The sequence below is a fragment of the Nicotiana attenuata genome, unplaced genomic scaffold (assembly GCF_001879085.1).
Source record: "Nicotiana attenuata strain UT unplaced genomic scaffold, NIATTr2, whole genome shotgun sequence".
Classification (NCBI taxonomy): domain Eukaryota; kingdom Viridiplantae; phylum Streptophyta; class Magnoliopsida; order Solanales; family Solanaceae; genus Nicotiana; species Nicotiana attenuata.
This window is the reverse complement of record NW_017672222.1, coordinates 186,621-203,377: the sequence shown is the minus strand read 5'-3', so window position 1 is coordinate 203,377 and position 16,757 is coordinate 186,621. Positions and strand designations below refer to the sequence as shown.

Below are 16,757 nucleotides of genomic sequence, written 5' to 3'. Positions count from 1 at the left end.
GATTTTAATTCTGATTATGTAATTAATTTCTGGGAAGATTGCATCCATTGTTTAATCCTATATGTAGTATAGATTGCATCCAATGTTCAATTTCTGTATTTAAAACTGGGCAGTATTAGGTTGATATCAATAGGACAACTTGAATAAGTTTCTGGACTGTTTCGATTTTTAATTCGTAACAATAAGACTGCATATTGGAATCTGAATTGGAATCTGGCCTGGCTTAACAGTTTGGGCTCAGTATTTTATTATCAAAAAGAATAAGTCTCAGGGCCTCAATGAACGGCCCAGGCTCGGTTAGATGTTTGTGTACGTTTGGGCCTGGGCCTAGATCTGCTTGGTCAGTTTATGGTGTGCACGTAATTTTAACCTTTTCTTTTGTTGGGCTCGTCCTGGAGCCCAGTGGCTGCAACACAGTATAAAATCACTATTAGGTCCAGTAACAAATAGTTAAAGAAGAATAAATATAGAAAATCATAGATTGCTTTAGGATTTACCCTTTAAAATAAACAATAGACGAGACGAGCCTCGCCAAATAAACACACAAATTGCGGGGCCCTCATTAATTGCTTATATCAAAATATTTAGACCTCGGGATGTGCCATATAGCGAATTTCATGGCTCCCCACACAGTTAATAAACGCGTAGTTGCTCTAGGCACGTATTTTAATAAATTTACCTTCCTAAATACGGGTGCACATTTATGTGACCCAAATCCAAATCTCAACGAAGTCGAAATGTGTTAACAATCGCGGGTGACTGGTGCGACGTGGTTCAAGACGCATTTTCACTACGTTGCAATTCTCATAAGATATAAATAAAAGCGGTTTATTAATAAAGGGCACATAGGTTAGTACATGTTTTAAAATCAGATAAAATCAATCACAACAGTTGAGCGACCGTGCTAGAACCACGGAATCCAGGAATGCCTAACACCTTCTCCCGGGTTAACAGAATTCCTTACCTGGATTTCTGGTTCGCGGACTGATAATAGAGTCATAATCTCCTCGGGTCGGGATTTAACCGGTGACTTGGGACACCATTAATCTCCTAAGTGGCGACTCTGAAAATTTAATAATAAATCCCGTTCCGATTGTCACTTCAAGTTGGAAATAACTCCCTTTATTATACCCTCTTCTGCGGGTGTGGTAGGAAAAGGAGGTGTGACAAGCTTTGTACTGTCTTTTTGCCAAAAGGTGTACTACTGAATTTGCTTCTCGGAAGTTATGTCTGAGCAGTGGGATCCCTAGCTGTACCATTGACCACCTACATGTAGAGGTAATATGGTTTCTAAATTTGGTGATCAGTATTGAGAAGAGTTATTACCTCAATGTGTTTTAGAAACTAAGTAGTATTACATAGGTCATTCCCAGCCATCCCATTGGGATCGAAACTGGGAGATGTTACAAATGCACTAGAGCTATTAATTGCATTAATATTCCCCATACTAGCTAACTTAGTACAAGATTCCTCCGATATAAGTCTAAGGTAGGATTTCCCAAAAGCATCATCCTTCATTGCTGCCTTCACCGCTGGAGTAGGTGCATGATGGATGATTGTTTTGTTCATATTCCTAAGCTTTGTACTGTCTTTTGCCAAAAGGTGTGCTACTGAATTTGCTTCTCGGAAGTTATGTTTGAGCAGTGGGATCCCCAGCTGTACCATTGACCACCTGCGTGTAGAGATAATATGGTTATAAATTTGGTATTGAGAAGAGTTATTACCTCTTTTGAGTCCGTTTCGATTTCAAGAAGATGGAGCTTAAACTGAACAGCAACTCTTAGACCTGTTTCCAGTGCAAGAAGCTCTGCTTGAGTGTTGCTAATGACATTAGTGAGTTTTTGAAAACCTACAATCCATTGGCCATGACTGTTGCGTATGACTCCTCCCAAGCCACCAATGTTATTATTTATATTATAAGCACTATCACAGTTAAGTTTGTAAGAGCCCATGCTAGGTTTGTGCCAAATGATGGTGATATCTTTGACATTTAAGGAGGGGTGTTGGGTACCGGTGAGGTACCTAAACTCGGCAGCTTTGTTAAGAGTTTGCGTGACTGAGACATCTTTAGAGTCATTGTTAATGTTATTGTTATTGCGATTGAGCCATATATGCCAATGGGCATAAGGATATGTATCCTCCCAATTCAGCGAGGGAAAAGATTTAGTAGGTTGCATGAGTCTAATAGTATCGAGCCAGTGGATATTAGTTGAGTTTGGACGGGAGATACCTAAGCTTTCCCAAAATCTTACAGCTATGGGGCATGTTTTGAAGATGTGTGTGTTATCTTCTTTATCTTTTCTACAGGCTGGGCAAAGGTCATCGATATTAAGGCCTATGCGAAGGAGATATGACCTAGTGGGATGATTTTTATGATAGCAAAGCCAAAGAAAGAAACTTATTTTCCTAGGGATTTTTAGTTTCCAAATCAATGATGTTTATGAAGGGATCCTTAGTAGGTGAGAAAAGGCTTATGGCTGATTTAATGCTAAAGATTCCGCTAGTCGTGGGAAACCAGTATGGCTTATCAATGGTGAGGCTTGAACTGTTTATATGAAAGCTTTGTATGGCATCCTTGATATTACTAGAGATAGAGAAGGAGAGGTCATCAAAATTCCATTTGTGGTTGACTAGGATATACCTTACTAGCATGCATTCTTCTTTAAGGGGGAGAGGGCCTTGGATTATAGTTCTAAGAAGGGGGAGGTTAGGAATCCACCTATTATCCCAAAGGTTAATACGATCTCCTTTACCTATATTCCATGCTATGCCTTTATTACAAAGGCTCCATCCATGCACAATGTTCTTCCATACGAAGGAGGAATTCTTTGGGGATGCTTTATTGGAGTATTGGTTAATAAGAACCTTAGCCCAGGGGGCCATTGTATTATTATACAGGCGCCATGTAAGGTTGGTTAATAAAGCCTTGTTTTTTATGTTGGCTTTGACTATTCCAATTCCCCCTAATTCTTTAGGAGTAATAACCGTATCCCAATATATTAGGTGGAGACGTTTTTTTTTCCGGAGTAGTACTCCACAGGAAATTTCTTTGGAGTTGATCAATGTGTTTTAGGGTTTGTTTGAGTAATTGGAAATATTGCATGACATGATTTGAAATATTACTAAGAGTGGATTGTATTAGAGTAGCTCGCCCCGCTAGGTTTAAATAATTTATTTTCCAGTTTGCAAGCTTAGTTCTCATGTTATCAAGAATATAAAGAAAGTCCTTAGGCTTAGGAGCTTTATCAATTATCGGAAAACCTAAGTGTTTACCAAAATTATTGCTAACTGAAATGTTTAGTATTTTGGAAATTTTTTCCTGGAGGGGTTGAGGACAGTTAGTAGAAAAAAGGATCTTTGATTTTTTGTAATTGATTTCCTGTCATGATAGGTTACAAAAAATAGAGAGGGTATTAGAGATGGTGGCACAGGTTTTGTCATTTACTTTGGCCATCAATGTAAGGTCGTCTGCAAAGAAAACATGAGATAGGTTTGGACCTTTTGGATTTAATTTAATGGGATCCCAATTAGCACAATCGACTTGGTGATTTATATATCTGGATAACATCTCAATGCAAAGGATGAAAATGTAAGAAAAAAGAGGATCCCCTTGACGAATGCCTCTAGTAGTTTTGAAATAGTTAGTGCAAATGCCGTTGATGAGGATGGAGATGCTACTAGTGGTAATACAATTCATAATATTCTAAGTCTAATTTAATAATCATATTAGCCTTAGACCCTTTCATCTTCTTGAATTTGTTGAGTACTTCCTGAATAATTGTGCTATTATCACACGCCCTTCTATTCTTAATAAAGCTAGTTTGAAAAGGTCTTATGATCTTAGACAGGAAAGGTTAATTCTATTAGCAATTATTTTAGTAATTACTTTGTAGATAATATTGCAAAGTCCTATTGGACGAAATTTTTTTAGGAGGTTTGCATTGGCATTTTTGGGATTAGGCAGAGATGAGTAAAGTTAAGAGGTTTTGGAATTTTTTGTGTATGGAAAATATCCTTTACATAGTTTGTAACAGAGTTCCCTACCACGGACCAAAATTTTGATAGAAAAAGGGATGGATGCCATCCGGTCCTGGGGCTTTCGTAGGTTTAAAAGAGAAAATAGCATTAGATTTCCTAGCTAGTGACAGGACTATCACAAGAGTTTAGGTCCAGATTATCAAAAGACTTTGGGGCATTGATGATATCTGCCCTATTAGAAAATAAGAGGGAGGTGGTAAAAATATTTTTGAAATACTTGAGGGTGTGATTAGAAATTTCGGAGGGATCATCGATCCAGTTTCCATCTTCATTTTTGAAATAAGATATTTTATTATTTCTTCTACGAATTAAGGTCGAAATGTGGAAGAACTTTATGTTGGCCTCACCATTATTGAGCCAATTGACTCTTGACCTAAGTTTCCAAAAATCCTCTTCCCTTCTAAGAAGATCATTATACTCGTTTATAAGCTGATTTTCAAGATTTATGAGGAAGTAGCTTTCCGGGTAGTTGTAAGAGTTTTGGATGCCTTTTATTCTTGACAGAAGAATTCTCTTTTTCTTGAAAATGTTTCCAAAGACCTCTTTGTTCCACTTAGAGGCTTCTAGTTTAGAAATGGGGAGAGCCTCTTCAAAAGATCTATTATACCACCAGTTTTCCACAAGATTTTGAAATTGGGAGTGAGAACACCACATAGTTTCAAGCCTGAATGACCTAGAGTTTGGGGGGCTGAATTTAGGGTTAAGCCTAATTAGAAGAGGGTTATGGTCACTATATGTTCTAGGCAAGTGATCTACTATAGCATTAGGGTATCGATTGATCCAACCCTCATTTACAAAACATCTATCTAGACATTCCATGATGAGGCCATTACTCATTTTCCTGTAATTAGTCCAGGTATATTTAGGTCCCTTAAAACCTAGGTCAAAAAGATTACAATTTTTAATCAAATTCCATAGCTTAGTGGTTCTATTAAAATTGATCGGGGCGAACCCCCCCCCCCCCCCCCATTTTTCATCTGATGAGAAGACATCATTGAAGTCGCCTGTTACTAGCCAAGGGACTTTGTATTTATCATAGATGGTATTAAGGTTATGCCACATTAAATTACGCTTATAACTGTTTGTACTAGCGTAGATTGTACTTAAAAGCCAGGGGTTTTGATTGGGAAGTACCTTGATCATCGCATGCAGTTCCTGATCCTCTATAACTAGCTCATCTACTGTAATCATGTTATGCATCCATATGATAGCAATCCCTCCGGAACGGCCATCAGCAGGAACCTCTACCATTTAAGAGAAGTTGAATTCATGTTGGATAGCAACATGATCCTGTATGCGAGTCTCTAAGAGAGCAACCAAATAGGGCCTATGAGTATCAATGATATCCCTAAAATTCCTACAAAAATTGGCATTGTTAGCCCCTCTCATGTTCCAAACTATGAAGTTAATTGGACGTGTCATTTGTAAAGGTTGCATGTTGTGATTCCCCTGGTTCTCCTCCAAACGTAAAGGTGGGCCGTCCCTCATAGAAGGGTTGAGCACCACTGCATATTTTCCTACTGCTGGGTTTAGTGGAGGCCTGATGTCCATTGAGCATTTGAATAACGCTGCTGGGCACCTGATGATAGACTTCTTGTCTTGCCTCTCCTTGTAGAGCAATATTGCTATTTCTCTTAGTCTTTTGAACTCTATTTGAGATTCCCTTAATGGCCTTGCTACTGCCTCCACTTGTCCTGGTAATGGATTTCCCATGTTTTGTACGTCGGGAGGTGGTTGTACATCCATTGGAGCAGGGTTTTCCTGATTCTGGGGCATCACAGGATTGTTCACCTACTGAACTTGGTCGGCTGCTTGCCAAGCTAGAAAGATTGGATTCACTTGATTTTGAGGTGGAAAAAAAGGGTAGGTTCTGAAGGGGTTGAATCCCATAGGCGGGATTGAAGTGAACAGGAAGACCCATGGCCTGGATTAAAGTTGGAGAAGCATTTGGGGTGATTGGATTCAAGATGTTGGTCAGCCAAGTTTGGTTGACATAATTGTTCATTGCTAGTTGCATGCCCTCCATGATCAACTGGGCTAGGAAGTTCGAGTTCTGGAGGATTATGACAACTTCCTGACCTTCTATCTCTAGACTGAAGGATCTGCATGCCCCAGAATTTCCCTTTCCAACCAAGATTGAGGTTGATAGTTCAGTGGGAGAGGGGTGGTTGAGTAGATGAGGGGGTTGTTATGAGGAGGAAGGTTGTCCATTTGAGGGTGATTTAGGCGTGGAAGTCTGAGAAGGTTTGTTCTTCTTTGAAGAAGTAGTGGTAGATGAGGCATTATAAGTGTGTGGGGGATTTATGTATCTGAGGCTTCGTAGGGCACTTGAGTGGTAGTATCTTGAGAGATAGATATGGAAGATTTACCATCGATTTGCATGGATTCTGAGTGGATTTGCGTAAGGTTTTTAACCTTTGAAGGATTAGGGATGTCGTTTACCATTTGTTGAATAGAGGAATAAAGGTTTTGCATGGGATTATTAACCAGATGTCTGCTATCAAAACCGTGGATGGTGGATGAATTGGAGAGATTGTGAGAAGCCAAGTGGCTAGTAGGGTTTTTATTAATGTTATTGTTAGCCACGTGGAGGGTATTCACTTCCATGCAATCCGAATTTTGCATAGAAAATGTCGAAGGAGAGTTTTTTCTGTTTTGGCTGAAACTATTGTTTTGTATATTAGCAGTATGTGTCAGAGGATTAGTATTTGACGTGTCTAAAACATCAAATTTATTTCCTATGTTTAAATTAAAATTTTTAGTAGTAGGATTAGGAGTTGTGCCTAAGGAGATCTTCTCTCTGTAGATAAATTTTTGTGTATTAATATATTTTCCAGTAGTGGCATCAAATATTTTTGCCTTGATTCCAAAGCCATCTTTAGTGTCTGCAATTCTTGTGGAAGCTTTTGAGTGCAGGTTATCTTTAACGTGTTGATCTTTTCGCGTGGAGAAGGAAACTACCTTCCGTTGGTCCTCCTCAATGTGGGTTGAGGGATTTTCTGTAGATTTTGGAGAAGAACCATTGGTGGGAGGATCTTTACAGACATAGCCGCAATTGGATTTTGTGTGACCTAATCTACCACACCCTTTGCAAAGAAAATTTTCTCCCTCATAGTGAATAGGTTGCTTATGAGAACCTATATAGATGAAGGGGCGGACGGGGAGTTCTAGAGGTAATTCAACATATAGTCTAGCATATCTACCTCTTAAAGTAGCGGATGTGCAAGCATCGATTTTTAAGAGCTTGCTAATTTTATTACCAATCTTAGTAAGAATGGTACTATCATAAAACTCCATAGGGAGTTGTGGTAGTCTTAACCAAATGGCAGATATGTTTAATTTCTCATTAGAAGCAACAAAAATAGGGACCCACTTTTTAACCGACAAATAATGACCATTGATGAACCACGGTCCTTGATAAAGAGCTTTGGCCATGTTGGCTTCTTGAGAAAATATAACAATATAGAAATCATTACCAAGATCAATGAGTGGAAATTGTTCAGTAGGTTTCCAATGCTCATGAAGCTTCTTTTTGAGATATTGATGAAGGATACGCTTACCAAATAATTTGATAATAACCGAGAATTTCCATGGTTCATATAGACGTTGCAATTCCTCCGATGAGAGAACAATAGCATGATCTCTGGGTGTTGGATCATCTTGAAGAGGAGTCGCAGGCATGGCCTCATGAAAATCATTAGTTATGGGAAAAGAGGAAACGTGTTGTCCATGAAAGAAGTTTATTGGGTCTGGGGATAAGAGTTTATCCTTGAAGGAGGGTAATCTCTCATCTGCTAGTGATCTAACTTCAATTAATGGATCTGGAGGTTTTGGAGGTATAGATGTGTCTATTAAGGTAGGGTCTAGAGTGTGTTGGGACATGGAATGAAGATGAGGTAAATTTGGAAGGGAAGTTAGAGAGAAGGGAGGGCTTCTCTCTCCGGTTCATTTAGCATTGGACCCTTTGTACTCTTTCATTAAGAGTCACAACTATTCCATTACATATATTCTTTTTAAATCAGATTAATTTGATTTTCAACTCGGTGCATTTGCCTTCTTACCTTCTTCCAAAAGATCATGAATTTCATTTGAATGCAAGCTTTTCTCCAAACCTTACACATATCCATAATTTCTAAGCAATTTTGTTTCCTAACAGTTCAGTTACACATGTTATATCTGTTCTTTGATGTCAAACTCCACCACCACTAGACGCACCCGTTCAGTAAAAGATTCAAGCACCAAGGATATCAACTAGAATGATGATGGCGTACTTGTTCATCGAATGGACTTCTTTTAGAGGTTTACATCCTACTTTGACTATTCAAATTATTGGAATTACTCTATTGTAGCATCAAACATTTCAACTGCCTAATTTGTCTTCCTGCAATGCGATCTGTGCTTCTTATTGATTGTTTCTCTTTTCGCCATTCTCCAATTTATTACTGTGTATTCACGTGAACCAAATGCCAATTATATATCAATGTTTTTATGTTGGTTCTAACTTTTCGATAGTGGGATGAATTATACCTTTGTGATTAAATGGAGGCTTCCCTTTTTAAAGGGTAATGAAATTATTAGTGGTTATTTCAGAAATAATTGAACTGAAACTTAAAAACTAAATAAATTGTATTTGAACTTTTTTTGTTGTAAAAATTCTACTAATATTGTGTTTAACTTTTGCTGGTGATGTTATGCAAACATCTCCACCCATATTGTACTTATTTTTCTTAGTAAAGATAGAGCACAAGTGACGACTTTAATCATGTCACACTTATTTGCTTGGTGAATTGTAGCTAGGCTATGCTTGCTATAATCAGCCAATTATGTCAGAGATGAATATTTAATGGAATTTACTAAGAAATAGTCTGGGCAACCCTTATTTCTTTTTAATGTTACGCAAGTCAAAACATCAAGATTTTGCTTGAAGGTTTACTTTTTCTCTATTTTCCTGTCACCCTCCTCCATTTTAATATGCCGATTGTTTAATTAGCCTAAGCTCATCATACCTGAAATATTTAATTTATGTTTTCGTATTTGGTTTTCCATAATAAAAGTTACTACATTATTCTTCACAATTAGATTGACAACCTAGAACTTTAATTTAATTCATTATAATCTTAAGTATATATCCTTTTGGAGATGAAAACGATAAGGTCTCTTATGTGACTTTTGCTCCCTAAGTTGCTTTATTTTTAATTTCTATAGTACGTATCACTCGATTTATTGAAAAGAATACCCCTAGCAGATGGTCTATTTATTACCGTACAATTATATAAAAATAAGAGTATCGGCATATTTTTCATGAAACCAGTGTCATATTGTTGCCCTAGCTTAGAAAGAATGATCTAACTCTATTGATCCATGTACCTTTCTCGACTCGTTTTTATAAAATTAAACATTTTCAACTTTAAAATTGTATGTTTTCAAAAATTTGATAAGTTAATAGTTTTGATGTATGTAACGCTGGTTAATATTTTTTGATTTATTAAAGCAATAAATAGCGAAGCAGAAGGCGTAAATAAAGCATGCACTTTAGTAAGCAAACCCACATTTAAAGGGTAAATAAAAATTAGTATATATGCAATTTTAAAGAAAGCCAAACAACTGAATAAAAAAATATTGAAAATTTTATATAACAAGGTAAAATATATATTGTTTACACTCAGTTTGTACTGCATATATAGTTCACTATAAATTTGACATATTTCTTAAAACAGATTTTATTTTTTTATATATGGGAGATTTATTTTTACACGCAAAAAGATCTATCTTTTAAATATAACAGATCTAAATAGGATACTTTCTTAATTTCAACATCGTAAATGACCACAAAGCATTTTCCTCAATGGACGAAGCAGCCATGGCCAAGTGTCACAAAATTGAAACAGTTAAGACAAAAACTTTCAAGATAGTATAGACGTTAATGGACCTTTTGGTAGAAAATTTATGGTCTTTGTCTCTTTGAAGAGATCTCTGTTAGTCCCAAACGCACACGCAAGTATACGTGATCGTACAAGTAACAAAATGATAAGCCGAGTGTCGAACCTTCAGAGACTTGTATCAACTACCCACTTCACCAATATTGTTATTCAGTCAAGCTAACTTCGAGTTCAAGAATGTGATTATACTAAACTATAATTCTAAGTAGTAACTAAATTATCAAGCAGTAAAATGATTGTTATGTATTCAATAGAGACAAATATTCCAGGGTTGTGATCGATTCACCAATCCTATTGTGTTCTAGTTAACTCTCCCTCTCATACAATTCACTCATGGTTTCTAATTAATCGATAATTGCTCTCATAGCCTTCTCCCGAAGTACTACTCGCCTATTCAAAATAGATTAATGCCTATATTCCTATGAAATCAATCTATTAAGAACTCATTAAGATTACGATATTTAATTAAGCACGGTGACTAGGTATATTCCTATCCTAACCACAAATCCGCTCCCCCTAAGAGTTAAGATCGTGGTATCTTCAATTCTTCTCTAATCTAAACACGGCTTTCCCAAGCATAGCATAGATAGTAAATAGAACCTAACTGCTGCCAGACAATTAAGCAATTAATCACAGGATTGAAGAAACAATCATATATTAGTGAATTGTAATCAAGCTTAAGTCAACGTTAAACAATAATATTCATGGCTAAATCACAACCCCAGAACAATGGGTTTTTAGCCACTCATCATAGTAGAAAACAATTTCATAAGTGTTGAATAATTGAAAATACTAGAAAAAGATGAAAAAAACTGAGATCTCTTCGCTTCCGAATGTTTCTCGTGTGTATTCTCCCTCAAAAGTGGCATCACCCCCTCACCAATAAGTTTCGTCTTGCTTTTATACGTGTTGGGTAGGTTTAGGGCCGAAATAACCGTGTCCCGGGCGAATTAAGATGTGATGACCCAAAGGGTCGTCTTTTGTTTTAGAATTCGAATCCGGGTTCCGAGGCCTTGGAAACCTCATTTTCTTTCTCCTCGATTTGCGTGCGCAGTCCGGGCACGTTTCCGGAAAGCCTTTATGTGAAGTTTAAAAAAATATTGAAATTTGCCTTTAAAATTGATTAAAATTGATTTCGGTCAACTTTTTTGGTAAACGGACCCGGACCCGTAATTTGACGGTCCCGTAGGGTCCGTAGTAAAATATGGGACTTGGGCTTATGCCCGAAAACGAATTCCGAGGCCCCTAGCCCGAGAAATAAATTTTTGAAAAAAATTGTTTGCTGGAAAATATAAGGATTTTTAGAAATGGAATAGTGTGTGATCTCGTTGGTATCGGACCCGTATTTTAGTTCCGGAGCTCGGTACAGGTCCGTTATGGTATTTAGACCTTATCTGTGAAATTTGGTGAAAAACAGAAGAGATTTGATGTAATTCGGACCCTTGGTTGAGAAAATAGAAATTTTGAACTATCTTGAGAATTTCATGAGTTTTGGTGTTAAATTCGTTGTTTAAGATGTTATTTTGGCGATTTGATTGCACGAGCAAGTCCGTATGATGTTTTTAGACTTGTGTGTATGTTTGGTTTGGAGCCCTGAGGGCTCGGGTGAGTTTCGGATAGGCCACGGGGTGTTTTGGACTTAGGAAAAATATTGCTGGTATGCTTCAGCTGTTGCAGGCCTCTGATCTCGCAATTGCGAGATCAGGCTACGCAATTGCGAGCTTCACAGGCTTGGCAATTGCAAGCCTTTCATCGCAAATGCGATCAAAAGGGTACGCCAGCATAGTTCGCAAATGCGAACAAACCTTCACAAATGCGAAGGGAGTCTGGGAAGGGAAAGGATCGCAATATTTGATCGCAATTGCGAGGTCTGTGATCGCAAATGCGACACTTTCCTCGCATTTGCAAAGGCAGCAGGGATTGTGAAGTCTTCGCAATTGCGGTAGACCTTTCGCAATTTCGAGCTTCGCATTTGCGAAGCTCTGGTCGCAATTGCGACATTTGCAGCTGAGTAAAAGGGTCTTGCACGAGATTTTTCATTCATTCTTCAAATTTTCAAAACCTAAACTCCAAGAGGCAATTTTCCTAGAGCAAGTTCTTCCCCAAATCATAGGTAAATGATTCTTAACTTATTTCTTCCAATCTATTTCATCTTTTTACAAGATTTCATCCTAGAATCTAGGGGTTTTCATGGGAAATTGGGCGTTTTTGGGTAGAATTTAGGAATTTCGAAATTTGGGGATTTAGACCTCAAATTGTGGTTGGATTTTAAAACCAATTGCATATTTGGGCTCGTGGGTGAATGGATAATCGGGTTTTGGTCCAAACTTCGAGTTTTGACCAAGCGGGCCCGGGGTCAGTTTTTGACTTTTTGGGGGAAATGTTGGGAAATCTATAATTAAGCATGGGAATTGAGTTCTTTAGCATTTATTGATGTTATTAAGTTAATTATGACTAGATACAAGCGTATTGGAAGTGGAACCGAGAGGTAAAGCTGTAATTGAGGGTTGACTTACGGCCATGGAATCGAGGTAAGTGTTTGGTCTAACCTTAGCTTGAGGTAATAGGTGTTGTTGTCTTATTTGCTACGTGTTTAGTTGTTGAGTACGACGTACAGGTGGTGACGATTATCTATACGTTGTTGTTGTGTCATATCATGCAAATAAGTCTTATACTTGTAACCATTGTGTCTCTTATCATGTATTGTTCATGCTTAAGTTGGTTACTCTTCATGTTGAACAAGTTTGGTTATATTTTCTTGTTATTGGGTAATTGTTGAGTATTGACTAAAGTTGAGATTTACATTGTGAATTTAACTATTGAAACTAGACTGGTTATAGCTGATTCCCTTACCCGGATGTTATTGTTTCTATTGTTTGGGTGAGGAAGAGTGTAAAGCACGAAGGGTGATGCCGTGCACCATATTGTGAGAGAGTGTTAATGCACGAAGGGTGATACCGTGCCATATTCAGTGAGTGTTAATGCACTAAGGGTGATGCCGTGCCATATTTCTGTGAGTGTTAATGCACGAAGGGTGATGCCGTGCCATGATTATGAGAGAGTTAATGCACGAAGGGTGATGCCATGCCGTTTCTGTTGATTTTTATGGTGCAGACAAGAATAAAGCACGAAGGGTGATGCCGTGCACGTGTTACTGTGTTATCTTTTCTGTTGGTTCAAAGTTTGATGTTTACCTTGCTTCTTTACTTTATTACTGTTAGAATTTGATATTCCCCTCAGCATGCTTCCCTTTCCCGTCTTTATCTGTTAAATTTCTGTTATTATTGTTTCTCGTATATGATTTAACTGCACAAGTTTATATTGTTGTCGTGTCCTAGCCTCGTCACTACTTCGCCGAGGTTAGGCTCGACACTTACCAGTACATGGGGTCGGTTGTACTGATATTGCACTGTGCACTTTCTATGCAGATTTCGGTATCGGACCTCGTGAGAAGTGTTGAGGTTGCTGCCTTCAGTCCAAGGGAGACCTAAGGTAGATCTGTCGGCGTTCGCAGACCTTGGAGTCCCCCCTTTCCTCTATTTTAGTTTTTCCTGTCTCTTTCTATTTTGAGAACAGATGTATTTCCTTTAAACCAATGTTTGTAGAATTTCTTAGACGTTCGTGGTTTGTGACACCAATCATTGGGGTAGTCATGTATTAGAATTGTTGAACTGTTATAACACTTCCACACTTTATCTCTGTTTGGCTTTAGCTATTACTTAATTCTGTTCTGGTTAATAATTAATGTGATAAAACTGTATTTGTCGGCTTGCCTACCTTTCAAGAGTAGGCGCCATCACGATTCCGACAGTGGGAAATCCGGGTCGTGACAAGTTGGTATGAGATCACTAGGTTGCCTAGGTCTCACAATTCATGAACAAGCTAGGTAGAGTCTAAGGGATCGGTACGGAGACGTCTGTGCTTATCCCCAGAGGCTACAGAGGTTAGGAATAACTTCACATCTATTCTTCTTTGTCGTGCGATTTGACTTCTCAATGCTAATTGAACTTCTACTTTGTTCTTTCGCGGACGGCGAGAACACGTACCACTTTATCCGCTGATCAGCGCCCGAGCCCCTAATGGCAGATCCTACGAGGGGCAAGGGTCGAGGCCGAGGCAGGGGCAGGGCTCAGCCTAGAGCTCGAGCAGCAGCACCAGCAGCGGAGCCTCAGGTAGAGTTTGAGGATGAGGTTCCGGCCCAGACCGTTCCAGCAGGGCCAGCTCAGGTTCCAGAGGGCTTCATCCTACCCAGGTACTTTAGGATGCTTTGGTCCGTCTAGTGGGCCTTATGGAGAGTGTCACTTAGGAAGGCATACTTCCTGTAGCACCAACCGTCTCTCAGGCTGGGGGAGGAGCACAGAATCCCGCTACTCGCACTCCGGAAAAGATGGTTCCCCAGTTCCAGACTTCAGCAACTCAGCCAGTAGGAGTAGCTCAGCCAATTGTTGCAGCTCAGGCCGCTGGTGGATCATCTATGTCTTCTGAGGCTTTGTTGAGGTTGGATAAGTTCACCAAGCTTTTCCCGGTTCATTTCAGTGGAGCAGCTTCTGAGGACCCCCAGGATTATCTTGACCACTGCCATGAGGTGTTGCGGAACATGGGGATAGTAGAGACCAATCGGGTCGACTTTGCTGTATTCCAGATGATAGGGTCCGCCAAGAGATGGTGGAATAATTTTGTGTTGACTAGACCAGNCGAGAGAGAGAGAGAGAGAGAGAGAGAGAGAGAGAGAGAGAGAGAGAGAGAGAGAGAGAGTGAGGAGGTTCATTGAGGGACTCGCTCAACCTATCAGATTGCAGATGGCTAAAGAGACAGGTAGCGAGATTTCTTTTTCAGAATGCGGCCAATGTGGCCCGGTGAGTTGAGGCAGTTCTAACTCAGGGGAGTGGTCAGGGGTCTGATAAGAGGCCTTGTCATTCTGGTAGGTTAAGTGGTGCCTCGTCTGGAGGCAGGGATTCTTTTGGCAGGGGCCATCCTCCCAGGCCGTTTCATTCAGCACTTCAGGCTTCCCATGGTGCTTCAGGTGGTCGTGGTTCTAATATGTAGTATTTTGATCAGCTACCCTACAGTGCACCACCAGCTCCTATCAGTGCACCTCCGCTCCATAGTTTTCAGGGTGGTTACTCAGGCTGTCAGGGTCAGTTTCAGGGTCAGCAGTCCCAGCAGCAGGGGACTTGTTATACTTGTGACTATCCGGGGCACATTGCTAGATTTTGCCCTCGAGCATCGAGCAGTTCTCAGCATCAGGGTTCTCGTGCCGTGGTTCCGGCACCGGGTGTTCCACCGCCCGCTCAGCCAGCTAGAGGTAGGGGTCAGACAGCTAGAGGTGGAGGTCGAGGTATTAGAGGTGGAGGTTAGGTCGCTAGAGGTGGAGGCCTGCCAGCAGGAGGCCGTCCCAGGGATGTAGTTCAGAGTGGTGGGGTCCAGCCCCGCTGTTGTGCTTTCCCAGCCAGGCCTGAGGCTGAGGCATCCGATGCTGTTATCACAGGTACGATTTTAGTTTGCAGTAGAGATGCTTCAGTTCTATTTGATCCAGGGTCGACATACTCTTATGTGTCATCTTATTTTGCTACGTATTTGGTTGTGCCTCGTGATTCTTTGGGTGCTCCTGTATATGTGTCCACACCGGTGAGTGATTTTATTGTTGTAGATCGTGTCTATCACTCGTGTGTGGTTATTATTGGGGGTCTTGAGACCCGTGTAGACCTCCTACTTCTGGATATGGTCAATTTTGATGTCATCTTGGGGATGGATTGGCTGTCACCTCATCATGCCATATTTGACTATCACGCCAAGATCGTGACCTTAGCCTTGCCAGGGTTGCCTCGATTGGAGTGGAGAGGGACTCCTGGTCATTCTACCAATAGGGTCATTTCTTATATGAAGGCTCGACGTATGGTCGAGGAGGGGTGTTTGGCTTATTTGGCTTATGTTCACGATTCCAGTGCAGAGGTTCCTTCCATGGATTCCGTACCAGTTGTTCGTGAGTTTCCAGAGGTATTTCTTGCAGACCTGCCGGGGATGCCACTCGACAGGGATATTGACTTTTGCATTGATTTGGCTTCGGGCACTCAGCCCATTTCTATTTCACCGTACCGCATGGTCCCGCCAGAGTTGAAGGAATTGAAGGAACAATTGCAGGATTTGCTTGATAAGGGCTTTATTAGACATAGTGTCCGCCCTGGGGTGCGCCGGTGTTGTTTGTTAAGAAGAAGGATGGGTCGATGAGGATATGCATAGACTATCGGCAGTTGGACAAAGTCACCATCAAGAACAAGTATCCATTGCCGAGGATCGATGATTTATTTGATCAGCTTCAGGGTGCCAAGGTGTTTTCGAAGATTGATTTGAGGTATGGCTACCATCAGTTGAGGATTAGGGCATCTGATGTCTCTAAGACAACTTTTCGCACTCGGTACGGGCATTATGAGTTTCTAGTAATGTCATTTGGGTTGACAAATGCCCCAGCAACATTCATGGATTTGATGAATCGAGTGTTCAAGCTCTATCTGAATTCCTTTGTGATTGTTCTCATTGATGATATCTTGATCTACTCCCGCAGCCAAGAGGAGCATGAGCAACATCTTCGAGTCGTTCTTCAGATTCTGAGGGACAGCCATGTGAATTTTGGTTGAGTTCAGTTGCGTTCTTGGGTCATGTTGTATTAGTAGAGGGTATTCAGGTGGATCCTAAGAAGATTGAGGCAGTCAAGGACTGGCCTAGACCTACATCAGCTACAAAGATCCGGAGTTTCTTGGGTTTGGTAGGCTACTACCGTCG

At 40.0% G+C, this 16,757-nt stretch overlaps 1 protein-coding gene across 1 annotated transcript; it reads right to left on the bottom strand.

The window, feature by feature from the left end:
* Window positions 1-1,420: 1,420 nt before the first annotated feature.
* On the bottom strand, window positions 1,421-8,416 carry LOC109212363. Its single transcript, XM_019375997.1, has 2 exons — window positions 7,515-8,416; window positions 1,421-1,672 (listed from the first exon to the last, which is right to left on the bottom strand). The coding sequence occupies exons 1-2, from the start codon at window positions 7,918-7,920 to the stop codon at window positions 1,608-1,610; spliced, it is 471 nt and encodes a 156-aa protein (XP_019231542.1). The 5' UTR covers window positions 7,921-8,416; the 3' UTR covers window positions 1,421-1,607.
* Window positions 8,417-16,757: the final 8,341 nt, after the last annotated feature.